Raw genomic sequence first — 25,645 nt, 5'->3', positions numbered from 1 at the left:
TTGTTCCCAGAACTGTACCAGGCATTCGAAGGAGACCATTGTGATACGAACAAGGCCATGGAGGAGGTTTTACAGCTGAGGCCAAGGGCTTAGGACTGCCTGACAAGAGGCCACTGTTATCTTGGCTCAAACCAAGCTGTGGCAGAGATTTCTGAACACACCCGGAGCTGAACCCTTGACAGCTAAGGTTATCAATACTCTCAGATGATAGGCATGGCAGATCTTTAGTAAGACACCCGGATCTCAGTTCAGTGGTACCCTAGAGACCAAGAAAGTCAAACTTGAGGAAGGTATCCCATTCTCTATTCTCAAAAGTCCATATCCTGAAATTCTAAACAAACAAACAAACAAAATATTCTCCATCTCAAAGATATTCTGAAAATCATATTGGTCTCTAAGATGCTACTGCCCTGACATAAATAGCCCAGGATAGCTGATCTCATTAGATCTCAGAACCTTAGGTGGGCTGGCCCTAGTCCATGCTTGGATGGGGGACCACCAAGAAGATTTTGCAGTGAATCATAGAATCATAGAATAATAGAGTTGGAAGGGATCTCGTGGGTCATCTAGTCCAACCCCCAGTGGAAGGCCATGTCAAACCACCTCTGACCGCCTCTCCCTTTGGAAGCCCTTGGGGGTCGTCATCAGTTGGCTGCAACTAAACAAATAAAGTCGCTCCTCGACTCAAGGTCAGCAGTACGGTACAGTGAAACAAGAATGCAGAAAACATTTTCGCATTTTACACACGGTGTGGGGGTGGTGGAAGTAAGAGGTGACAGTTTGTGTGAATTCCTTCATTCCCTCTTTAACACAGACCGAATGCTACCTCCTCTTCTCTCCCGCTCCCAGTTCTCCAGCCAGTCAAGCAAGACATACTTTTCTTCTCTGGAAAGCTCCTCCAGGTAAACATGCCTTGGCCAAACATACGTTCACAGGTTGCCGCTAGTTAAATAATAGGTTAAAACAGGAACTGTGAAACCTCAGAAAGATAATAAGCAGGAACTTGCGGCTCCTGAAGGACTAACTTTTATTCTGGCGGAAGCCTCAGTGTATGAGAGACAACTTCTTCAGGTGCCTCCACAAAAAGTTCTGCTGGCATTAAACCTTTAAGGTGCCCCAAGACTCCCGGCTACTGTTACTGCAATATGGCTGCTTCTCTGGAATGTATGACGGGTTTAAGGGGAAGACACCTCCTCAGACACCCCCTCCATGTCCTGAAGCAGCCTGACCTCCCTGGGGCTTGTCTTTCTATTTGAGTTGTCGTTCTACTTGATGCCTCTGTTATTTTCTTGTTGATATGTTATTTATGACAGTATCATGCATTCAGACAGTTCTATGCATTATTCCTGCAATGTTTTCTGTGAACTGCCCTGAGCCGTATGGGAGGGTGGTATAAAAATCTAACAACCAAACAATCAAATAAATCAATTATATTTAAATGATAGGTTAAAACAGGAACTCTGAAACCTCAGAAAGATAATAAGCAGAAATTTGTGGCTCCTGAAGGACTAACTTTTATTCTGTCCTAGAGGAGATCAGCCCTGACTGCTCCTTAGAAGGCCAAATCCTGAAGATGGAACTCAAATACTTTGGCCACCTCATGAGAAGGAAGGACTCCCTGGAGAAGAGCCTAATGCTGGGAGCGATTGAGGGCAAAAGAAGAAGGGGACGACAGAGAATGAGGTGGCTGGATGGAGTCACTGAAGCAGTCGGTGCAAACTTAAACGGACTCCGGGGAATGGTAGAGGACAGGAAGGCCTGGAGGATCATCGTCCATGGGGTCGCGATGGGTCGGACACGACTTCGCAACTGACAACAACAACAAATAAATAATAAATAAATTAGCCCTCAGTTTGCAACAGAATCGAAACTGACAAAATTGCCAGAAAATCTGGGGAGGTGTAGGTGTGTGTGTGTGTGAGAAGTCTGCCACTCCGATTTTAACTTTCACCAGACTTAACAAGCCAATCTTGCTTTTGTGAGAGAATATACCTGCAGTTGAATGGCAAAACATGAGGACAGCCCATCCGGCTGTTCTGAGATGACCCATCGTGCCTATCTTGGCTTACTCAGTCATCATTCGAAGGAGGGCTAGAACAGGCTGGTTTCAAGAAAGGAGCACTTCAGTTTTACATGATCCAGGGGTAGTCAAACTGCAGCCGTTCGCTGGCAGGGGCTCATGGGAATTGTAGTCCATGGACATCTGGAGGGCCACAGTTTGGCTACCCCTGAATCCCTGCCTTCCTTACAGGGACACAAGGCAGATCACCCATGTCAGTAACATTCCAGCAACACTGGAGAATTCAGCAACCGATGCGTTAGGATCCAAGAAGTCTGGAAGCTGGCAAGAACTGAATCGGCATTCAGCGGTGCAGAAATCGCCCCAATTGCAGCCTCCTTTCAAGAAGCCAGACACAGCAGCCCAGGCCGCAGACCCCAGTGTTATCCAAGCAAGTCTGCAAAACCATTTTGTGCAACGCAATCCTATTAGCTCTACAAAACAGCCCTTTCAAATAGTTCAGTTTCGCATAACCCCTGTAGAGTCCGGGGGCACCTTTAAGACCGGCCAAGTTTTATTCAAGGTAGTTCAAAGTGCACACAAAAGCTCTAAACCTTCAAAGTCGGTCTTTAAGGTGCCGCCGGAGTCTAAATTTGTTCTGGTGCTTCCGGCCAACACGGCGAGCCACTTAGGTCAGTTCTGCATAGTTTGTGGAAAGCCGAGAGAGCAGCATTTGAACTCTCCTATCTCAGATTCTTTTCTTGCCGACACCCCCCTGAAGCTACACAAGGTAAGGTTGCAACCACCAATGGGAGACGGGGGGGGGGGTAGGGGTGCCAGATCCAGGTTGCCCAAGCCGTGGAGACTCAGGGACAAGGACCTCTGAGGCACGCAATGCCTTCGGAACCCACCCTCCAAAGCAACCCTTTTTTTCTCCAGGGGAACGAATCGTTGCAGTGTAGAGAGGAGCTATAATTCCGGGAGATCCCCCGGTCCCGCCGGGAAGTTGGCATCCCCAATCCGGAGCCGGTTTCGGCGCGCCGAGGCCAAGAGCCGCCAAGCAAAGTCTTCCCGGTGCCCAGTTTTGCTTCGGGCGGCGCTAGAGGGAGCCGAAGCCCGCCGGCTCCAGCGGCCCCCGGGGATCCCCCGCCAGGGCTGGAGGCGCGGCGAAAAGCGGCTCTTCCCGGGCTCCGGCCCCGACTTGCGCGACGACAGGGAGCCGAGCGGCGCCGCCGTCCCGCTTCCCCGGGCGAGCGAGCGAGGAGCAGCGGCGCCCTCCGGCCCCGGCGCAGCCGCTCGCCCAGCTCCGCGCAGCCAACCCGGCCCGCCCCTCCCCTCCCCGGTCCCGCCCGCCGGCAGAAGTGGACACGTCGTCACTGCAGCCAGGCTGACTCGGCCGCCCGCCGACCCCCCCAGCGCCACGCCGGCCCGGCCGCCGCCGCCGCCTGCTCGCAGGCTGCCCGCACAGCGACAGGGGGGCGCAGGGGCCGCCCCCTCCCCACCGCCCGCCGTGGCCGCGCCGGCAGCGCCCCTCCACCCCCGGCCGGCGCAGAAGCGCGCGTCACCGCCTAGCCCGGGACCCCCGGCCAGGCCGGCTCCGGAGCAGCCTCCGCGGGGCACGCCACGGCCCTTGGCCCACCCCGCCCGTCCGAGCGGCCCCCCGCCCTGCCCTGCCCTGCCCTGCGCTGCCCTCCGCCGCCGCCGCCCGCGCCTTCCCCCCCTGCCCGGGCGCTGTTGGCGCAGCCGTGGGCGCCGTTGGCGTCGCGACCCTCTCGCCGCTTGCTTGCTTGCCTGCTTGCCTGCCTGCCTGCCTGCGGCTGGTCCGCCCGGGGCCACACGCGGTTGCAGAGGCTCGGCTGCCTGCGTGGAGTCGTGGCACTTCTCTCCCTCCCTCGCGGGGGCAGGCGACTCGCCTTCCCCGCCCCTCGCCCGGGATGGGCCTTGGAGCCGGGCCCACGAGCGCCGCGGCCCCCCTGGCTGGCTGGATGGCTGGCCGGTTGGCCGGCTGGCCGGAGGGGAGGGGAGGGGAGGGGAGGGGAGGGGGGCGGCCGGGGGCCAAGGGGCCACGCCACGTGCTCTGCGGGGGTCGCGGCGGACAGGCTGATGCGTGGCCGGAGGCTCCGGACTCGGCACCTGGCGGCGCTTGGCCAACGGGGGGGAGGAGGAAAGGGGCTCGTGGCCTCCCCCACCCCCCGTTGCTTGTCTGCGCCCCTCCCCAGCATCGCCCTCGGTCCGGCTTCCTTCCCGTTAGACGGCTGATCCTGCCAGAGTTAGCGAGGGGGGGGGGACCATAGGCTGGTCTGGTTCTCCCGGGTCACCTGTGGAGGATTGGGGGGCAGGGTTGCCAGCTCCAGGTTGGGAAGCTCCTGAAGATGTCAGGATGGAGCCTGGGGAGGACAGGGGCCTCCAGGAGGGACAAGGCCATAGTGCCCACCCTCCACTGCACCCATTTTTTTCCAATGGAATTGATCTCTGTGGTTTGGAGATGAGCTGTAATTCTGGGGGTTCCCCAGGTCCCACCTGGAGGTTGGCATCCTTAGTTGTCAGATCTTGGATGGAGAGTTCCTGGAGATTTGGGCTTGGAAGGGGTGGGAAGAGGAGGGGCACCAGGTGAGCATGACCACAGCAATGCTTCCAACCATGTTGTGCACAATTGTGCCACTTCTGATGTTTTTGAAAGTCTGGGGGATTCCCCAGAGGGTCCCCGTGTCCCACCTGGAGGCTGGCATCCCTAGTGAAAGGGGAGCATAATTTGGGCAAACTGCTTTATTAAATCATTTCTATTTGATGCCGTCTCTGTTTAAAGCCCACCCCCCCACACAATCCATCTGCTACAATTTGTCCCATCCATTCTGTTCCTCCCCTGATGCAAAGCCTCAGAACCCCTGAACTGAGAGAGTAGTAATGGGGTAGTTAGTAATTAAGAGTATCAGACTAGGATCTGGGAGCCCCAGGTTCAAATCCCCACTTGCGCTGAAGGAACTCGCCAGGTGACCTCAGGCCAGTCACCCTGTCTCAGCCTAACCTACCTTGCAGAAAATAAAGGAGAGGTGAATTATGTTAATGCGCCGGGGTCCCCATTAGAGGAGAAAGGTGGGAGATAAATTAAGATGCTCTGGATCCCCATTGGAGGAGTAAGGTGAGAGATAAATTGATATAATAATAATAAATTTTATTTCTATCCCACACTTCCAGTTTGTCAAGTGCCGAAAGAAATCGTTGACATCTCCAGTTCTAGGCCATGAGAAGTTCCGGGGCCGCACTACCAAACTCTCTTCCCTCTAGATAAGGGACCAGGGAGTCTTTGGACTACTTCCTTCACCTACAAGGAAGTATCCAGGAATTGCACTCCTGGAAGCAGACAGCACAGTTGCTCCTCTTGCATCAGGGACCGGCTGCAGCTGCTCCCTCTTTCAGCTGGGGGCATGAGCCCAATTCCTCCCGCCCTCCATCCTGCCTTCCAACATGTAAAACAGCGGTGGTTCTACAACTTGCAGAAAATGAGGAGTCAAGATGAGGAGAGCTCCACCTAGGAGTATTCCCGTATTGGAAACAGACAGTTCCAACAGAGCAAGGGCAGAAGGGAAGCAGAGAAAGCAGAAGGAACCAGGAGAGGAGGAGGGGGCAGGTTCTACTGCCTGTCATCTACATACTCTGTTGCTTTTATTTTTTTTAAGCCTCCCCTTCTTGGCTGTTGATGGGCAGAAACATGGTTCCCTCCCTGTCACATTTATTTGGGACCCTCTGTTTCAGTTTAAAGCCCACCTCCCACAGTCGTTTTTGTCCTGCCAAGAAGCAGGAAGGAAAGCTTGTGACTCAGTGGTAGAGCATCTGTGTGCCACGCACAAGGGCCCAGGTTGTCCACAATATCCCAAGTTGAAAACAATCAGGAAATAGGTGACCCCAGCCATGAGATGCTGGAGAGCCACTGCCAGTCTGAGCAGACAGTACTAGATGGGTCACGTCATATCCCCTTCATATGAAGAGAGTAGCCCAAGGTCACTGTTGTGTATGTAGCCCTGCTGAGAACTGAGCTACATACAGAACAGTAACCCAGGAAGCTACTGGGCCAGTGCTGTCCTAAAAAGAGTTGCGTGCTGCTGAATCCTGGGTTTAGAGACGTGTAGCTCTACTTAGGGGAGCACCATGGATCTCCTAGGCCATTTCGGATGATAATCCCAGATGTGTAACCATATTAGTAGCAACAAAATTAAACAAGAATTTGGTGTCACCTTGGAGGCTTAGCACAATTTTCCCTTCAACACTGGAAATTAAATCGTAAGTCTTTAAGGCGGGCTTTCTCAACCAGGTTTTTATGAAACCCCGGGGTTTTCTTAAACAAATTTAGAGACCAGTTGCATCTTTAAGACCAACCAAGTTTTATTCAAGGTATGACCTTTCATGAGCACGAACAATTTTTCAGATAATTTCCTGTTTGACGGCCCTGGAAGGGTTTCCTGAATTGTGGGTTAGTTAATTTTTTAGATCTTTTTAAAATTTGTCTGGTGATAGGACCATATATGGTCATGTCAACACATTTCCTTCCCCCCCCTCCCAAAAAATAGCCAGTGATGGGCCTAGAGAGGGGGGAAAGGGGAGGTGGATGGGTGTGTACACAGCTGTGTTTCACAACCGTATTCTGCACGATTGCGCCACTTCTGGGGTTTCTCGAAGCCTGACAAATGTTTCAGGGGTTTCTCAACAGTAAAAAACTTGAGAAAGGCTGTTTTAAGGGGTTTTTTCCTGCCACCTGTCTTAGCCAGACACTCAAATCACACTGGGCTGAACTAAGGTTCCCCCCTTCCCAGACTCTGAAGAGCGTTCCATCTTAATACTGGAGAGGAAATTCTCGATTTAAAAAGGGAATCCCATTCTTTTGTTGAATCCCTTGATAGCCATCTGGCAATATATTGGACAAAACCAGAGGAAGACTGCCTTGCAATAACAACGGCAGTCCGGTTCCGTGAAGCACCGTATTTGCAAGCTCAAGAGAGGATCAAAACTCTACACATGTTGGATAATGCTCTTTCAAAGCACCTTAGAAGCAGATTTTCCTTTTTTGTGCACAGGAAAATCCACTGCAAAAGCACGTAGAAAGCGCATTATCCAATGTGTGTGGAACACTGGATGCAGAAACACTCATGAAGCTGAGCCCCCGAAGAAATTTATTGTAGCCCAACACAATTCAAGTGTGTTACAAGAGAGAGTATGGCACAGTGTAGGGGAATGGCCCTGGAGGGTCCCTTTAGAAGGGGAACAGGATTATAGGTTATTTTATTGATTATATAATCAGAGTCTAGACCATGAAGACCATCAAAGATTTATTCAAAGCGTGAGCTCTCGAATGCAAGCACTCTTCCTCAAACTAGCACTCGAAATCTCATGCCTTGAATAAATCTTTGTTGGTCTTAGGCCCATTATGCATGGGGGGAGGGATAGCCCACATTCGGGGTGGAATGGCGGTGACTAAAATCACCGATAACGCACGGAGCCGGCTGCAACCGGCCGCAGATTCGGTGCATGCCACCGAAAAAGCCGCGTTAGCGAAACGCGGAAGAAAGCGGAGCTTCTGGGTGACCTGGGCGCAAACAGAAGCGGTGCCGGGGTCGCTGCATGCATAATCAGTTACTCTGGGTTTTGCCACCGTTGCGTCCCGTCCCGTGCATAAGCGGTTTGCTTCGCTTCTTCCCCCTCCGCGTTTTCCATGTGACCCAAAATCGCCGTTTCGGCGGCCGTGCATAATGGGCCTTAAAGGTGCTACTGGACTCTGATTTTATTGTGCTACTTCAGACCAACATGCCAACTCATTTGAATCTCTCCTTATATTGATTATATTTTAGAGCTTCTCTACTGCGCCTCATAACAAAGCTATTTTGGGGCAGTACACAACACATACCTGGCATAAAACATATTAGATAAAAATTCAAGCAGCTAGCCGGATGTTTGTGTATATCTCATGTCTTGCACAAGTTTTCTGTTTGCTTTGCTTTCCATTTCTAAGAGTACACCACGAAAAAAAGGACGGTTCAAAATTATTGTAACAGAAAACAGAACCTATCCTGGGCTATACTAAACAATTTCACAATAAATATAAATAAACGTTTCTTATCTCTTCTTTTATATATATATGTATATTAGAACAACCAGAACGGCCTCTAGATTGAACCGTTTTCAAATGGGTTTTCCTCAGTGGTTGTTTTTCAAGTTTTCCTCTCAGAATTTAAATTATATATATGTGGCCTTTGGCTCCCAAGTTCGGGGAGGTCTAGTCAAAAGACTCTTCCCCTTTTTTTTTTCCCAGGCTTATCAACCATTTTTACAAAACAGAAGAGAACATATTTAACTGAACACAGTCATTATTCCAATCTGCAATAGTCTTTTGACTAGACCTCCCCGAACTTGGGAGCCAAAGGCCACATATAATTTAAATTCTGAGAGGGAAACTTGAAAAACAACCACTGAGGAAAACCCATTTGAAAACGGTTCAATCTAGAGGCCGTTCTGTTTGTTCTAATATACATATATATATAAAAGAAGAGATAAGAAACGTTTATTTATATTTATTGTGAAATTGTTTAGTATAGCCCAGGATAGGTTTTGCTTTCCATTTCTGCAATTTTCATTTTATTACATTGTGGATTGATGCCTCATGCTCTCTAATTGTACATTTTAATATCTTGTAACCTGTCTTGAGTTTCAGTGAAAGAGCCATGTTTTGTGTGTGTGTGTTTTTTTAAATTCCTAACAATGAAATGTAAAACATTGAGAGGCACAAAGAGGTCAATAATGTGGTGACTTAAAAAAAAAAAAAGCAAACAGCAAACATTTCATCCAACCAACCGCTTTCAAAGACAAGAAATCTAAACGATTAAATTTGTAGTTTAAAATGAAATCACCTCTCACCGCAAGCAGGAAATGACACACAAGCACTTATAATATACTAGTAAAAGAGCCCATTGTAATTCCAATACAATGGGCGCTAGAATGGGAAGGGAAGGGTAGCAAGGAGAAAGGGCAGCAAGCAGAAAAGGAGCGAACCTTACCGGAGGCGTCAGTAAGGGCTGGCGGGCGGCAGCGGCGGCGGCGGGGCATCCTGGGCTGGGTGGAGGCGGCGGCGGCGGCTAGCTGGAGGCGGCGGCGGCCATTTTCGGAGGTCGGCGATGTTTGGCGGCGGCCATTTTCGGCGTCAGCGGCAGCGGCGGGGGATCTTTTCGGCCATTTTCGGCCATTGTCGTCGGCGGCGGCTGGTTTGCTGGCTGCGGCGGCGACTGGCTGGCGGAGGCAGCGGCTGGCTTGCGGCGGCGGCCATTTTCGGCGGCATCGGGGGCTGGCTGGCGGCGGCGAGGGCTGGCTTGCGGGGGCAGCGGCTGGCTGGCGGCGGCGGCCATTTTCTGTGGCGGCGAGGGCTGGCTGTCGGCGGCAGCGGGTGGCTGGCGGCGGCGAGGGCTGGCTGGCGGCGGCAGCGGTTGGCTTGCGGCTTGTTTTCATCGTTGGCGGCTGGCTGGCAGAACGGACGGGAGTCCCCGGCAGCCTGTGGCTGCCGGGGACTCAGTAGCCGGCGGCCTGACGCGGCGGGAGGCGCTTCGCGCCTCCGGCCGCGTCAGGCCGCCAGCCAAGGAGCAACTGCGAGCCGCGCTGCGCGCGGCTCGCAGTTGCTCCGGCAAGGAATTGGAGGGACCAATCGGCAGGCGCTTCGCGCCTGCCGATTGGTCCCTCCAATAGTCTGTCTGGGGGAAGGGGCCAATCGGCACCCTTCCTCATCCCGGACACAGCCCGCCTTCCAAGGGCTTACTCTTTTATTTAGTCCGTGGCGCCCGTGGCGCCACGGGCGGTGTACAGATGAATGAACTTCAGGGAAACCGCTTCCTATAAAGATTACAGTTAGAATGACTAACTCAATGGAAATCTGGACCGTGTGGTTATTGCTTAAATTATAGTATAACGCAGTGGTCCCCAACCTTTTTTAGGCTGGGGACCGGCAGGGCATTGGGCCGCGCCCGCAGGGACCGCGCCCGCGCGGGCCACGCCCACGCTCCGGGCCGCGCCCGCGGATCGGGCCGCGCCCGGCCGCGCCCGCCGGCCGCACCCCGGCCGCGCCCACGAGCCGCGCCCGGCCGCGCCCGCCGGCCGCACCCGCCGGCCGCGCCCGCCGGCCGCACCCGCGAGCCGCGCCCGGCCGCGCCCGCCGGCCGCACCCGCGAGCCGCGCCCGGCCGCGCCCGCGGATCGGGCCACACCCGCGGGCCGCGTCCGTGGATCGGGCCGCGCCGGCGCGGCCTGCACGGGCGCGGCCCGGCCCTGATTCCTTCTCCCGGCCCTCCCGCAGTAAGTAGCTTCCCGGGCCGCAAGCTTGCGGCCTGGGAAGTTTTTTACTGCGGGGGTGGGGGGGGGCGGGGAGAGGGAGCCGCGGCCCGGCGCCATGGCCTTTGCGGCCCGGCGCCGGGCCGCGGCCCGCAGGTTGGGGACCACTGGTATAACGAACTAAGCTAATGCAAACTCTCCGTCTAAAGGGGACTGATCGATGCAGTGCCCCATGTACGAGAAGCCATGCTTGATCAGGCCAGTGGTCCATCCAGTCCAACACCTAGTATCACAAAGTGGCTGGAATCCAGATCCTCCAAAGGTCCACTAGCAGGGCCAGAGCTGACCCTCATACCAGAATTCTCTGCTGATTAGAACAGACTTCTCACTTCCTGAAATAATTATTTTTAAAATACATCTTGGGTACACATACTCTTTTGGAGTGTCCTTCATAGCTAATTTCATGGCATTTGTCGGTTCATTCTGATGCGTATTCTTATGATCTAGTTATATATCCACTTGCTGATAGGAATCCAAGAGGAACTCTACCAGTTGCATTTTACTCCTTTTGTCTATTTGGGGCACTTTATGAAATCCCCAGACGATTATGAGCATTTTGCCAATGTGATACTACGACTACTACTATGACAGTATATTGGAAGAACAACCACTGACGAAGATAGAACAGAAAGCGGGTCACTTAACCTAGGATCCCGTTTTGGTTGACTCTTTATGACTTTATGTTATAACCTTTTCACCTATAAACATAGAGAAGACTCCTTTTTTCTTCTGAGTCCACATTGAGGAATCCACAGTTCTATACTTGATAGCCCTTTTAGGGCCTTTTCTCACGTTTTTGAGTCTCCTGCAGTAGGCTGGCCACTTGCGCAATGAACTAGGCTAAAAAATGCCTAAGCAAAGTGTGAACTAACTGTACTTGGCTTACCTTGGCTCATATCATAGAATCATAGAAGGGACCTCCTGGGTCATCTATAGTTCAACCCCCTGCTCTATGCAGGACACTCACAACCCTATCACTCAGCCACTGTCACCTGCCACCTCCTTGAGCCTTCACAGAATCAGTCTCTCCATCAGCTGGCTATCCAGCCTCTGTTTAAACATTTCCAAAGATGGAAAACCCACCACCTCCCCAGGAAGACTGTTCCACTGAGAAACCGCTCTCACTGTCAGGAACTTCTTCCAGATGTTTAGTGCACAAAAACAATATGTAACAAAAGAAACAATGACCCCTGTGTGGCCTATATCTATTTATGCCCTAAATAAAGACATCTTGTTTGTTTCCTGTTTAAATCTCAATATGTAATGAAAATAACCCAGAAGAAATGATTCAGAGAAAAAGTTTCCAACAAGCAATGCTGCACAAACAGATTCACTGGGCCATGTGGGACCGGGTTCCATTACCTCCTTGTTGCACCAGAGTTTTCTTCAATCAAACTGAGGAGGGCAGCAGGTTCATTGTTGGCAAAAGTACCTCAATTTGGTGGATATATTGAGATTTAAAGAGGAAATAAACAAGACTTCTCTTATTACTTATGCTTTATGGCAGTGGTCCCCAACCGCCGGTCCGGGGACCAGTACAAGTCCGTGGATCAGTCGGTACCTCGTCCCCCTCCTCGTGCTCTTTCCTGGCTGCTGTCTCAGGGACTGCCCTGCCACTCTGCCGCCGGCTCACCTTTGGTGCTCTCCGGCAGCCTCCATGGCTGGGGCTCCCCCTCGGTGTGGCACTGTGCACCTGCTGCTGGCAGCACCCTCCAGTGGGTGGCGGGAAGTCAGAGGTGCCGGCGGGAAAGCAAGTGGAGCAGGGGCTCAGGCGGCAATGTCCCTCGGCAAAAGACTAACCCCCCCAGGCCTCAGTAAAATTGTCAAGCATTGACTGGTCCCCAGTGATAAAAAGGTTGGGGACCACTGCTTTATGGCATAAATAGGTATTGGCCACAAACTGATTGTTATCTATACACAAGGCAGATTTCTACAACATTTGACCAAGAGAAGCATGTGTGTTAATTTCCCTCCCTTGAATGCATTAATTCAAGAACACATGAAGAAGAAGAAGAAGAAGAAGAAGAAGAAGAAGAAGAAGAAGAAGAAGAAGAAGAAGAAGAAGAAGAAGAAGAAGAAGAGTTGGTTCTTATATGGGTTATGTCATTTCACTTTCTTTCCCTTGACAATGGTTGAAATTTCTAGCAATTCATGAGGCCATAATGTGACAAAAAGGCTATTTCATCAGTTCAGTTACCAGCCCACCTCCCGCCATGAACCCTTTGGGCTCTCATATTTTTCAGTCTGTGCCCCCTTTCAAATGTGCCAGGGCCCCGTGGGGGGGGGCATATGGCCCCTGTTGAGAATGGCTGGTATAAATCATGAATAACTTGCAGTTTGGGAGCCAAAATGTTTGATTCAGGAATACCAAAGCTGTTGCATGAAACTGTTTATTCCAGGCCATGGTGATAACTTTCTAAAAGGAGCGATTCCGTATCCAAGTGCCGCTTAAAGGAAGGCGTAACACCACTCCAAGAGGCAGAGAGCACACTGCTCAGCCTGGAAGCTGCTGGCTCCATAACAGGACTTGAGCCACTTCTGAAACAGAGCGCATTCCTTCTTTAGGAGCAGGAACTGGCCCAGGAGGATGTATGCCTGGAAGAGAGGGAAGCCAAAAGGTGTCATTTCCCTTACAGCTGAAGCTCTAAGCCAGGGGTAGTCAAACTGTGGCCCTCCAGATGTCCATGGACTACAATTCCCAGAAGCCCCTGCCAGCATTCGCTGGCAGGGGCTTCTGGGAATTGTAGTCCATGGACATCTGGAGGGCCACAGTTTGACTACCCCTGCTCTAAGCAAACCACCACCGAAGCAGGGTCACCCCTAATTAGTTCTTGGAGGGGAGACCCCCCAAGGAAACCTGGGGTTGCTACCCAGAGGCAGGCAATGGCTATCCACCACCTTAAGCAAGGTCAGCTTGAATTAGTTCTTGGATGGGAGACCACCAATGAAACTCAGGGTCGGAGGACCTAAATGCATAAGGCTGCCATAAGTCTGAAGTGACTTGACAGTGCGTAACACATGCATTGTTGCAGATACAGGCATTTATCTTCAAGGAAGAGTGCAAGAAACATTACATATACATCTCTGGACCTTCATTCCCTTCTGTCAGTTCGGGATGCTGCAGGGTTTGAAGGGTTCTGGAAGTGAATGGGCTTTTTAGCCCCCCACCCCACCACATTATACTGACAAGAGGGGAAATAGTAGCAGAGGTGGGACAAGCTAGGAACCTAAAAGGCTGGGCAGCAACAGAATATGTATTAAATATTAAACGGGAAATGTTTATTTAAATTCACGTGCACGTATAAAACTTTAAAAACATCAACATCTATCACGCACTACTGCACAAATCCAAAACATTTTGATGCATGAATAAATGACAAGAAACCAGATAACCAAATGTGTTTCCACCCCCCACCCCTCTTTGGGGTCTCCTTCAGTGGTCTAATATGTAAATGCACTCATGGGATGTAATAATGGGGACTATAAGGGGGTAAACCATATGAATGGAGAGGTTCCCACACTAATGAGAAGTATCCCAGTAGATCTCTTGGAGCTCCGCAATTGGAATATTTATTCTTCCAAGAGCCACCCTTATAGAAGTCCTCTCTGAGCCTGTGTATTCTCATGTGTCTCGTGGAATGTAGTAGAAAACAGTGACAGTAAGAGCAGAGCCTGCAGAAATGCATGCCTCCCAGTCAGCATGTCAGGCAAACCCACTCTAACTGTAATCTTTCCACAATGACTGTATCAAACCAGGCTTGAGAAACACAGAAAGGGGATGATCAGTTGCCAATGTTGTGTAAAAAGGTAAAGGTATCCCCTGTGCAAGCACCGAGTCATGTCTGACCCTTGGGGTGACGCCCTCTAGCGTTTTCATGGCTGACTCAATACGGGGTGGTTTGCCAGTGCCTTCCCCAGTCATTACCGTTTACCCCCCAGCAAGCTGGGTACTCATTTTAACGACCTCGGAAGGATGGAAGGCTGAGTCAACCTTTAGCCGGCTGCTGGGATCGAACTCCCAGCCTCGTGGGCAGAGCTTCAGACTGCATGTCTGCTGCCTTACCACTCCGTGCCACGAGAGGCTCAATGTTGTGTAGATGATCCAAAAAGCCCTGCTCTAGTTTGGACACCTAACTGGGGCAAAACCTTTATATGGAAGCAATCTGTTACATTTATAACATTGTAATGTTAACCCACTTGTATTTCGACTGAATTTTGTTTGGGGTGGGTGGGTGTTGGATCCTTACACTAGCATCGAGGATATGTAAAATAGCAGGATCCAGCCTGCTATTGGTTGTTATAATTGTCCATTTAGGGGGCTCTGCTTAGGACTGATCACAGGCTTTAGCAGGAGCCTCTGAATTGTATGTAAGTTTGGGTTGCTGGTTGTTGTTTAGTTCATTTGTGTGCAATCAATAAGGAGCTGATGTGTCGGCACACCAGTGACTCCATGTCTTATTGACCCCCCTATTCAATAGGGGAGAGCCTCTTGTGGCGCAGAGTGGTAAGGCAGCCGACATGCTGTCTGAAGCTCTGCTCATGAGGCTGGGAGTTCAATCCCAGCAGCCGGCTAAAGGTTGACTCAGCCTTCCATCCTTCCGAGGTTGGTAAAATGAGTACCCAGCTTGCTGGGGGTAAACGGTAATGACTGGGGAAGGCACTGGCAAACCACCCCGTATTGAGTCTGCCATGAAAACGCTAGAGGGCGTCACCTCAAGGGTCAGACATGACTCAGTGCTTGCACAGGGGATACCTTTACCTTTATTCAATAGGGGAGAAATTGGGGATCTGGGGATGGGTCTGGGAATGTGTGGATTCTGTTGGCTGCACTGAGCCCCCCCCCCCATACTTCAAACTGTTGTGGGTTTTGCTCACTTCATAGGCAAAGTCACCCTTTTGCAATGGACAACTGATCCAGATGGAGGGAGTCTATTTCATTTCCCAAGAGCATCTAAGATATGGCCAACAATGGGTGTGGGGAAACCCCAGGTGTATTTGCTTATGCCAGGGGTGGCCAAAACTGTGGCTCTCCAGATGTCCATGGACTACAGTTCCCATGAGCCCCTGACAGAATATGCTCATGGGAATTGTAATCCATGAATGTCTGGAGACCTAGTCTGGCCACTCCTGGATCTAGTCATAGCAACTTGTATAGCTCCCATCCAACTCAGCTCTTACCTTATCAAAGCCCTTGGCAGCGAGTTTTGCTCCAAGCTCCTCATTAATGCCGTCCACTGCTGTGATTGGTTTGTTGCCTATAGGTTCACACACAAAGTCCTGAAATGTCTTAGTTCTGATAGCCATGGCCTGGATCACCCAGAGAAGAAAGGAAGTAAAGGAAAAAGGGGAAGGGGGAATGCAGAGTCAATGATAGTTATGGGAGTATAATGCTCTCCTTCATTAGAAGACCAAGAGGGCTTAGGCAGTGAATTGTTACTAGGATGGTATATATTTATTGTTGTCGTTGTTGTTTGTTATATGCCTCTTTTCTCTACCAGGATTCTCAAAGCACCTTCCCTTTCCTCTGTCCACAACACACCCCCTGTGAGGTGGGTGAAGCTGAGTGAACGTCTGACTGGACTGATCTGTGAGAACAGCACTATCAACACAACACAGCACAACAGTGTTGGTTCTTATATGCTGCTTTTCTCTACCCAAAGGAGTCTCAAGGTGGCTTACTATTGCCTGCCCTTTCCCCTTCATACAAAAGACACCCTGTGAGGTGGGTGAGGCTGAGAGAGCCCTGATATTACTGCTTGGTCAGAACAGCTTTATCAGTCCTGTGTTGAGCCCCAGGTAACCCAAGCAATCTAGCTAATATCATGTAAAATAGCTCCAATGTTCTTGAAATTCTTCTGCAGGTCTGTTATTGTTTTGGTAAGCTTTGCCATTTTGGCCAGGTCTCCCTTGGATCCAGTTTGTCATAAAATTAGCTTCAAGGGGCAGCTGTGTTAGTCTGAATTAGCACAGCAAAAATAGTATCCAATAGCACCTTTAAGACCAACAAAGATTTATTCAAGGTGTTAGCATTCGAGTGCATGTACTCTTCCTCAGATTAATGAACTACCATCATAACAGTGGAAATATAAAGCAAAAGCTAATTCTGTTAAATTAGCAAACTGTGTCACAACATCCAAATTCAGACATATAATGCCATTTGATAATTCTTTGCTAAAATAGCCAATCAGTCCACCTGAATTTATCTGTAGTTCACAAATCATTGGAGAAATACAATTGCCTATGTTAGGGGGTTGGACTAGATGGCCTGTATGACCCCTTCCAACTCTATGATTCTATGATTCTATGATTAACAGCTGTCACTTTACCATTTTTTGTTGTATTGATTTTGTTCTATACAAGATGTTTTTTAACTCCAGAGAAACTATATTCCTATACCACCTTAACCCAAATGTTGAAAGAAATGTAGAGGTCAAGGTACCATTTACCATGCCTGTTGGCAGTGTACAACATTTCCAATCTCCGATTAAATATAGTTACCAAAAGAGAACAGGATATAACATTCTCCTATGAGCTAAAATTATACTGCTTGAGTATACTGAGGACAACTACTTGTAATTCAGAAACAGATTATAAATCTGCTACTAATAGCGCAAACAGCACAGAAATGGAAAGGAAAAAACTCTATTTAAGACTGGTACAATAAAATATGGGATGTTATGGTAGCAGATACAATTCCATCACTCTTAAATGGAAAACCCAACCTATGCTCCAGCTGCCAAAAAAGTGGCTTTAATTTTCTACTAAACTCTGAATATAAATGCTGATCTAAGCAAACACAAAGCCAAGCTACATGTAATATATATGGTTTTTAAAATAGTAGAAGCAAGATTTAGTAAAATTTTTATTATGAATAATTTTGTGTCATAACAATACTTGGATTGTAATATTAGGGGAAATATCCATAAATACCTTGAAGTCAAACAAAATTGTCTATGGTTGTCATGCAGTTACAGATACAGAAGCCTTTATTGGCATAATGAGGAATACAAGTAAGGAAATACAAAGTAATAAAATTAAAAATCAAACAAGGTTACTCAGTTTCGTTAAAAAAAAAGGATTTAATTCTAAAAGCCTTGCCTAAAAATGCTGCAATATGGGAGATTTAAGCTGGATCCTTGCAGTCAAATAGTTTATTATTACAGTTTCGTCAAAATGGAATTGAAAGGAGGAAAGAATGTCAGATATTACATAGCAGTATAAAGAGAACTTGGGGCAAAACAATAAAATCCAGTAGCACCTTTAAGACCAATAAAGATTTATTCAGGGCGTAAGCTTTCGAGTGCAAGCACTCTTCATCAGACTATGATCTCCTTACATCAGTGGTCCCCAACCGGCTGAAATCGCGCATGCGCGGCACTTTTGCGCATGCGCGCCCAGGCCGCGCAATGCGCAATGCGCAGGCGCGCCCCTGATTCCCTCTCCCCTCTCCCCTCTTCCCGCAGTAAGAAGCTTCCCGGGCCGCAAGCTTGCAGCCTGGGAAGTTTTTTACTGCGGGGGGGGGGCGGGGAGAGGGAGCCGCGGCCCGGTGCCGGGTTGGAGACCACTGCCTTACATGACAGGGAATATATAGCAAAAATCAATTCTGTTACATCAGTAGACTGTGTCACAACCAAATATAGCCAATCAGTCCCTTGGAATTCAGTGTAGTGTACAAAAGCACAAGATGAGACCAAACTGCCTGTTATCAGTGATCACGGGCTCTCACCTCCCCATATGCTGCTTGCCCCATCCGTCTCCATGCAACTGTGAAACATTCCTGCCAGGGAATTGCTGGTAACTCTCTATCCCAAGGCCAGGGAGCCAAACAAAATAATATCAGGAATAATACGAGGAAACAAAACATATATGAGGAAACAAAACAAAAACAAATATGAGGAAACAAAACAGAAACAAAATAATATGAGGAAGAAGATCGAGGACCATACAACCATGAAAACAGTCTTTCTGCTAAATTAATACGGTTAAACCTCCCTAAGAGAACGTTAGAAGGGAAAGAGGCATGCGGTTTTGTCAGATACAAATGAGAATGAATTGCTATCGGCCCTTGTATCCAGAAGGCAGAAGAGAAGTTGGAGTCAGGATGTAAAAGTACAACGCAAAATGTAATCAGCATGGTTCGAACATGGAGGCATGCATAGAGGTGGGAAGTGTTTAAAATTAGCATCTGTAATAAAATAAGAATCCAATCCCGGCAGGAGCATGGTCTTGAATTTGATAATGAATTCTAGTTTGGCAATCTCACATTGTAATTTCCCCTTGAGGCTTCTCTGTAGAAGAATAGCCACTCCTGGGTCAACAAAGGAATGTCCGGAAAGATTAAACTATTCTCTCACTGGTATATGGCTACTGGGTTTTTCTAATGTCAGATTTTTTTCCATTTATTATTTTGCCTAGGGACCGGTTTGTTTGTCCAATGCAAAGAAAAGAAGGACATTGTTGACGCTTGCTGGGTGCATGATGAGTAAGTGAAGGAGCCTGAGATGTGTCTGGTGTGGTTCATTTTGATAATTGGACATTACACTGTAGGGCTGCCAGTTCTGGGTTGGAGATTTAGAGGGTGGAGCATGAGGAAGGCAAGGTTTGACGGGAGGAGGGACTTGAGTGGTGTATTAACCCATAGAATCCAACTTCCAAAGTGGCCATTTCTCCAGTTTAACAGATTTCTATCTCCTGGAGATCAATTGGAACTCTGTAGTCACCACCTGGAGGTTGGCAACCCTATAAATTAGTCGTTTTGCTTTCTTACAAGTCCTGGCCCCGGGCACTATATTCAAGTTAGGTCATTGTAAGTGAGAAGATGTTTAAGGTTGGGGTGAGATTGTCTCGGCAAGCAAAGGGCTCCCCTACCAGGATATGTTTGACTGGTATATGATTATCCAGAGTAGGTTGTAGGTTATTAATGATGTGTTGAACTGGTTTGAGTTGGGAGCTGTTTTTGACCACCCATGGTGTTCTGTTCTATTTGGTTATCCCTGGGTACCAATCTGGATTCTATTATTGAAACTGAGATGTAACTATAGATTTTTTAAATTGTATTTACAGCATTACGTTGCTAGACATTATGTCAATAGACTTAATTAACTTGCGACGGATTTATTATGTTTGTTCAACGTAACCTGTGGGTTTTGTATAGTGCCGAGGAAAATTCTCTCTGAAAAACTGACCGCATCATGAAGAGTATACGATTGAAGGCAGAAGTTCTAGAGATCTCAAACTAGCCCTTTTAATTGCCCTATCCTGAGATAAACACTCTAGATAAAAAGCTTACAAAGATAATAATTTACTTATTGCAATATAGATCTGGGCCAAAGCTGTGGCTGATCTGGTAATAAATTGCACAAATGTCTTGTTGTTTATGGAAAAGAAACTTAAACTTAATTTTTGGGGGGTCTGCTTGGTTCCTGCATTTAAAATTTTTTTATGTTCTTTGTTTTGCCTTTTGGAACTGTCCATAGAGATTTCATGGCAAAGATACTGGAGTGGTTTGCCATTTCCTTCTCCAGTGGATCACCTTTTGTCAGAACTCTTTGCTATGACCTGTCCATCTTGGGTGGCCCTGCACGGTATAGCTCATAGCTTCACTGAACTACTCAAGCCCCTTCGCCATGACAAGGCAGCGATCCTTGAAGGGGATCTTTGATTGGGCTTTTGAACTCTGGTGCTAGAGAAGACTCTTGCAAGTCCCTTGGACTGCAAGGCGAACAAACCGGTCAGTCCTAGAGGAGATCAGCCCTGCCTGCTCCTTAGAAGGCCAGATCCTGAAGATGAAACTCAAATACTTTGGCCACCTCATGAGAAGGAAGGACTCCCTGGAGAAGAGCCTAATGCTGGGAGTGATTGAGGGCAAAAGAAGAAGGGGACGACAGAGAATGAGGCGGCTGGATGGAGTCTCTGAAGCAGTAGGTGCAAACTTAAATGGACTCAGGGGAATGGTAGAGGACAGGAAGGCCTGGAGGATCATTGTCCATGGGGTCGCAATGGGTTGGACATGACTTCGCACCTAACGTGTTCTTTGTACTTTTTTCCTTTTAATTTCTGTTATCTCTTATGTTGTGAGTTGGGACTGCTACAGCCTTTGCCGACCAGATGTAAATGAATCCAACCTGTGATTAACTTGTTGAAATAGAATTTTAGATTAAACCAGCTCTAGCTAAATAATTTATTTCCCATAAGTGTTGGAATAAGCACAATCTGTAGCGCACATGATTCAACAGCATAAAAAGAATATCTTACAGGAGGCATTGGAGGAGGTATGTAGTTAGCATATTTAGATTAGGAACTTCCTGATATTTTTAACAAACTCCTCCTGTGTCCTGATTGGCTCAGTTGGTGACTTCCTGCTTCTTTGAGTATGCTTCCTGCTGCCTTTTCCCTCCTAAATATTAGTCAGTTAGACAGTTAGGACTAACTCTCTCCTCTCTTACTCAATTTTTGTTTCCCTTCTCAATAAAATTGTGGCAAGACATTATAAATTGCTCACCTTCTGCCTATATGTGTGAGCTGGTAATTGTTTGAGGAAGTGTGCATGCACATTAAAGCTCATACCCTGAATAAAACTTTGTTCGTCTTAAAGGTGCCACTGGACTCAAACTTTGTCCTGTTGCTTCAGATCAACATGGTGACCCACCTCAACGGACTTTTGTTGTAGCATCTTTTCCCACTGTACATTCTGATGTTTTTGCAATGCTGTGTCCTGATTATATACTGAGGGGGGCGGTATATAAATCCCCAGATAAATAAGAAAAGTTCTATTCAAAGGAATTGAATGAAACTCCGTTGGTCTTAAAGGTGCCACTGAACTCAAACATCCGTCTTTCTGTCATTCTTCTTTGGTAAGAATTGCACAAATTATTCTTTTATATATTTTCCAAACATGAGAACTTATACAAAGACAGCTTTTAAAATGTATTTATTTATTTATTTATTGTAACTTTGTTTTTTTGCAAATTAAATTTGGCATATTTTTGTAAGGAAAAGGTAATTTCCATTTTAAGAAAAAGGAAATAAATTATTTGCATGGAGTAAATTCATCTCAGAGTGGTCATATGACGTGGTAAATCAGGAGGGATCAGGGCACGCTCTAGGAAAATGGCGACCACAGAGCAGTGATCCTCATTTGGCTATTTTCCATCTCCTCCCCCTTCCAAGCGAGTTCAATTTTATGACGAAAAGGCATTCTGATTCACTTCTTTTTCTCTCCAGCTGGCAAACTCTCGGTATAACTATTCTGCCATGTATCATTGTGGTGGTGAAGACATATACGCTGGAGAGATTTTTTTTCAGGAGTGGGGAAAGAACGGAGAGAATTGTTGAGAACAACTACAAGAAAAAGACTGAGATGGGTAGCCGTGTTAGTCCTAAGTACAAAAGTTGGGGCATCCAGAACTCCTTAGTATTACTTTTCTCATCATGTGGGTTATACTTTTTTTGAGAGTTTTACACTCTTGGTCAAACCAACCGTTCTTTGAATATGATGAAGGTTTGATGGGTCTGTTATTAACAAGAAACGGTTTTAGGAGAGTAGTAATAGATTCCCAGATTTGGATAGCGCCATTATCTGATTCAAATGAGTAGCCGTGTTGGACTGAAGTAGCACAATAAAATCAGGGTCCTGTCTGGGGTCTCAAAGCCATTTACAACCCAATTTTTCCCCTTCTGCATTTTATCTTCCCGATAAGCCTATCAGATAGGGAGAACCTCCATGAGAGAGTGGGGATTTGAAACTAGGTCTCCCAAGCCCTAGTCTGACCTTTTATAACCACTACACAACATTTTAAGAACAAGAAAGGCAACCTGGCATTAGAGTGTTGGACCAGAGGCAATTGGGCAGGAGTCTCCACTCTGCCAGGAACACCTGCCAGGTGATCTTGGTCCCTGTCACATGATGTCTTGGATTACCCTACCTCGCCACATGGTTATCATGAGGATAAAATGGAAGAGCAATGTGATAAACTGATTAGGGTCCCAATTAGGGAGAAAAGCAAAATATCAATAAAAAGTGTATAAACACCCAAGAACAGAAGATATAATTTGAGGTTGAGATTTTTCCCTGAGGGAAGAACTGGGTTTTTTTTATGCTCCACTTTTCACTACCCGAAGAAATCCCAAAGCAGCTTACAAATGCCATTTCCCCATGATACATGCCCTGTGAAGTAGGTGGGCCTGAGAGACCTCTGCGAGAACAGCCCTAAGAGAACTATGACTAGTCCAAGCTTGCCCACCTGCATGTGGAGTAGGAAATCAAACCCAGTTCTCCAGATTAGAAGCCACTGCTTTTAATTGCTACACCCCCTGGCTCTTGAGTGAAGGACAGTGTCTGCTGTGAGCCAAACTGCTTGAGAAGCACTGGAGCAAAACTAACAAGGGAGCAGCATTAGGAACCCAATATAGTTCTGCTTTTTAATCCTCACAAAGAACCAGGAAGGGAGCTGAGATGCAGACAGCATGACCAGCTTTGAGCTGCTCTGTGGACTTCAGGGCAGAACAGGGAATCCCTTGCAGATCCTCCCAATCTAACTGGTCCATCTGAACGATAGTTGACATTAATTTCTGCTCACCACTTCCTTTCCTGCTGGTCGAACAGAGGGCTTGGGAGTTGGTGGGAATGAAGCTAACCAGTTCCTTCCAGACCTGCCATTCAGACCTGTTCATAGAGGGAGGGGAGGGGGAGGGAGCTTATCACCTGAAGCAGGCAGAGGTAACAATGGGGTTTGCAACCAGGTAATGACACACAACCATGCTGGGCAGCCAGGTGAGAGGTTGCTTTGGGGACCTTAACTTCCCTCTTCTTGCCTGGAAGTGCAGAGGGTTTTTTGTTTGTTTGTTATAAATAAAAATGTTTGTATTAGACCAGTCATTTTTTTCTGGGCACTCAAAATAGCCATTCAGTGTTAATGCCAAATTTCAGAACTAAAGACATTTTAATGGCCACGGATAACCAAATGAGACTTGCTTGGAGCTGCTCCACTTGGTGAATTTCCTTTGGGAGTCCCATTGTCACTAGATTTTAGGGTTGCCAGCTCCAGTTTGGGAGATTCCTGGAGATCTGGGGCCAGAGCATGGGGAAAGGATCCTAGTCCATGAAACCACAATTATGCAAAACAACTTTTCAAGAATATGAAGAAAAAGCTGAGGAAGAATCATTTTGGCCCATAGCATTATGCAATTGTCTTCAAAATGAATCAGTGCATAAATGAGAGATGACAACTATTTTAATTGGTAATTTAAAATGAATAATAATTTTAATTAAAAACTGACATTACCTTAGCAAACCATAGTACGGACCATTAAAAAGTTTCTTACATAGAAAGTGCATATACAAAGGTTGTTGCCTTTAAATATTTAGGATCTTCTTAGAAGACGGACAAGTTTATGCAATGCCATCTTGGGAGTTCTTTAAAAAGCAGCAGGATGCATTGCATTTACCTACTTTGCGAGAAATAGTGGGAAACCCTTGATTTCCCCACTCCCATAAATACATTTAGATTGGCTAAAGGCCCTTCACCTACCCCCTCTGTAACGATCAGCTGGTATATATCTTCAAGTTGGGGGGAATTTGTCTACTAGGATTTGATAAAGTTAATGTCCATTCACATACTGCAGTTTTAGGGTTTGGTTTGGCATCAAGCCACAGTTGACTTATGAATACCTGGTGGAGTTTCCGAACCAAGAGATGCTCAGAGGTGGTTTGGTATTTGCTTCTGCGTAGCAACCTTGGTCACCCTTCCAAATACTGACCAGGGTTGAAACTGCTTAGCTTCTGAGACTGGGCTAGCCTGGAACATCCAGATTGAGTATATCAAAGCATTCTAGAACATACAGATGCCCTGAGAAATTACTTCTGTCTCAGTCTTCTTGCCTTCTGTACTTCTTACTTCTTCTGTAGAGCTCTTTAAAAAAGCCATTCTCAACTTTGTTAGCCATGGCCCTTTCAGAAGCTCTTATCAGGTTCCAGACCCCCCTGCAGTAGCCTGGTTGCTCGTGTTATGAGCTAGGCTAAGAAAGGCCTAATATAAGAGTGAACTATAACCAATGTTCTTTCCCTTATATATATATGTGAGACAGATTTCTAGAACATCTGACCAAGAGAAGCATGTGCATTCATGTTTTTCCTTGAACGTATTAATTCAACCACATGCAAAGAAACCTATTACATTTCTTTTTCTTTCCCTAGATAAAGGTCAAACTTTCTAGCAATTTATGATGTCATATATGACAAAAAAAGGTATCCCGTCAGTTCAGTTACCAGGGCTCCCCATAAATTCTTTAGGATCCCTTTCTCACAATTTTTCAGTGGCCTTCTTCAAATGTTCCAGGACCCTCCTGGGGGCCATATGACCCCTGTTGGGAATGGCTGCTCTAAAACACACCAGGGAAAAGCCAAATGAATGCATCCTTTGAAATTAGAATGCTGAAAGGACTCTGAACTATCCATTTGTTCCATTACAAACCTTTGGGGGTTTACCTTCCATCCTTTGTTTAATCTTTAACCAGTAATTAAATAAACCTGGTCACTATACTGTAATAAGCTGTAAAATGACCCATCTCTACTCTAAGCCCCAAAGGGCAGGGGCCTTGGTATTGCTCTTTCAACACTGCCTCGAGTTGTCTTAATGGCTAGGTATGGGTTATGCTCCCGTATCCCAGAATATGCAAGCGGAAGATATACCTTTGCCTCCAAGAGTTTTAAGACAAGCAAGCTTGGATGACCACCAAAAAGTAACATCAAAATAAATATGTGGTATAAAGGTAAAGGTATCCCCTGTGCAAGCACCGGGTCATGTCTGACCCTTGGGGTGACGCCCTCCAGCGTTTTCATGGCAGACTCAATACGGGGTGGTTTGCCAGTGCCTTCCCCAGTCATTACCGTTTACCCCCCAGCAAGCTGGGTACTCATTTTACCAACCCCAGATGGATGGAAGGCTGAGTCAACCTTGAGCCAGCTGCTGGGATTGAACTCCCAGCCTCATGGGCAGAGCTTTCGGACTGCATGTCTGCTGCCTTAACACTCTGTACCACAAGAGGCTCTAATATGTGGTATACACAACAGCAAAGTTAAAAACCTATAGTGCCTGAATAGTAGATTACTAGCTTTACATTAGCTGCAATAATTTTATAAAGTTGATGAACATGTCAAATGACCAACGTAAAACCATACTCATTTTGGTTTCAAGGGCCTTCCTCAGCCGTCAATGATACAGATTGTTACAGAAAGACACACATTCAGAAAGTATACATTAATCATGAAAAGGATAAAGAACAGGTG

At 47.4% G+C, this 25,645-nt stretch overlaps 2 protein-coding genes across 5 annotated transcripts in view; both read right to left on the bottom strand.

Annotated features, from left to right (window-relative positions):
• The window catches only part of RRBP1 (ribosome binding protein 1), a 57,594-nt gene extending 53,657 nt beyond the window's left edge, over window positions 1-3,937 (bottom strand). For 2 of the 3 annotated variants that reach the window (XM_077310650.1, XM_077310652.1), the window contains exon 1: window positions 3,791-3,937. The gene's annotated coding sequence lies outside the window, so the exon portion shown is untranslated. Of the gene's footprint in view, window positions 1-2,910; window positions 3,273-3,790 lie in introns of those variants that run through there. The other variant, XM_077310651.1, reaches the window with a different exon arrangement.
• Window positions 3,938-12,735: 8,798 nt separating this feature from the next.
• Window positions 12,736-23,074, bottom strand: BANF2 (BANF family member 2). Of its 2 annotated transcripts, XM_077310022.1 has the most exons (4): window positions 22,938-23,057; window positions 18,086-18,161; window positions 15,538-15,666; window positions 12,736-12,954 (listed from the first exon to the last, which is right to left on the bottom strand). In XM_077310022.1, exons 2-4 carry the CDS (start codon window positions 18,107-18,109, stop codon window positions 12,808-12,810), a joined length of 300 nt encoding a protein of 99 aa, XP_077166137.1. In that variant the 5' UTR covers window positions 18,110-18,161; window positions 22,938-23,057; the 3' UTR covers window positions 12,736-12,807. The 2 variants fall into 2 exon arrangements, with proteins under 2 accessions (XP_077166137.1, XP_077166138.1); XM_077310023.1 differs by lacking the exon at window positions 18,086-18,161 and having other exon boundaries at window positions 22,938-23,074.
• Window positions 23,075-25,645: the final 2,571 nt, after the last annotated feature.

Source organism: Paroedura picta, chromosome 14, assembly GCF_049243985.1.
Source record: "Paroedura picta isolate Pp20150507F chromosome 14, Ppicta_v3.0, whole genome shotgun sequence".
Taxonomy (NCBI): Eukaryota; Metazoa; Chordata; class Lepidosauria; order Squamata; family Gekkonidae; genus Paroedura; species Paroedura picta.
This window is presented reverse-complemented; position numbering and strand designations above follow the sequence as displayed.

Coding starts and splice junctions, on each gene's coding strand:
- BANF2 (XM_077310022.1), bottom strand. CDS start 18,109: ATGGGGCAAGCAGCATATGGGGAG. Junction 15,667..18,085: donor GGCAAGCAGCATATGGGGAG/GTGAGAGCCCGT, acceptor TGGGTGATCCAG/GCCATGGCTATCAGAACTAA. Junction 12,955..15,537: donor CTGCCAAGGGCTTTGATAAG/GTAAGAGCTGAG, acceptor CCTCTCTTCCAG/GCATACATCCTCCTGGGCCA.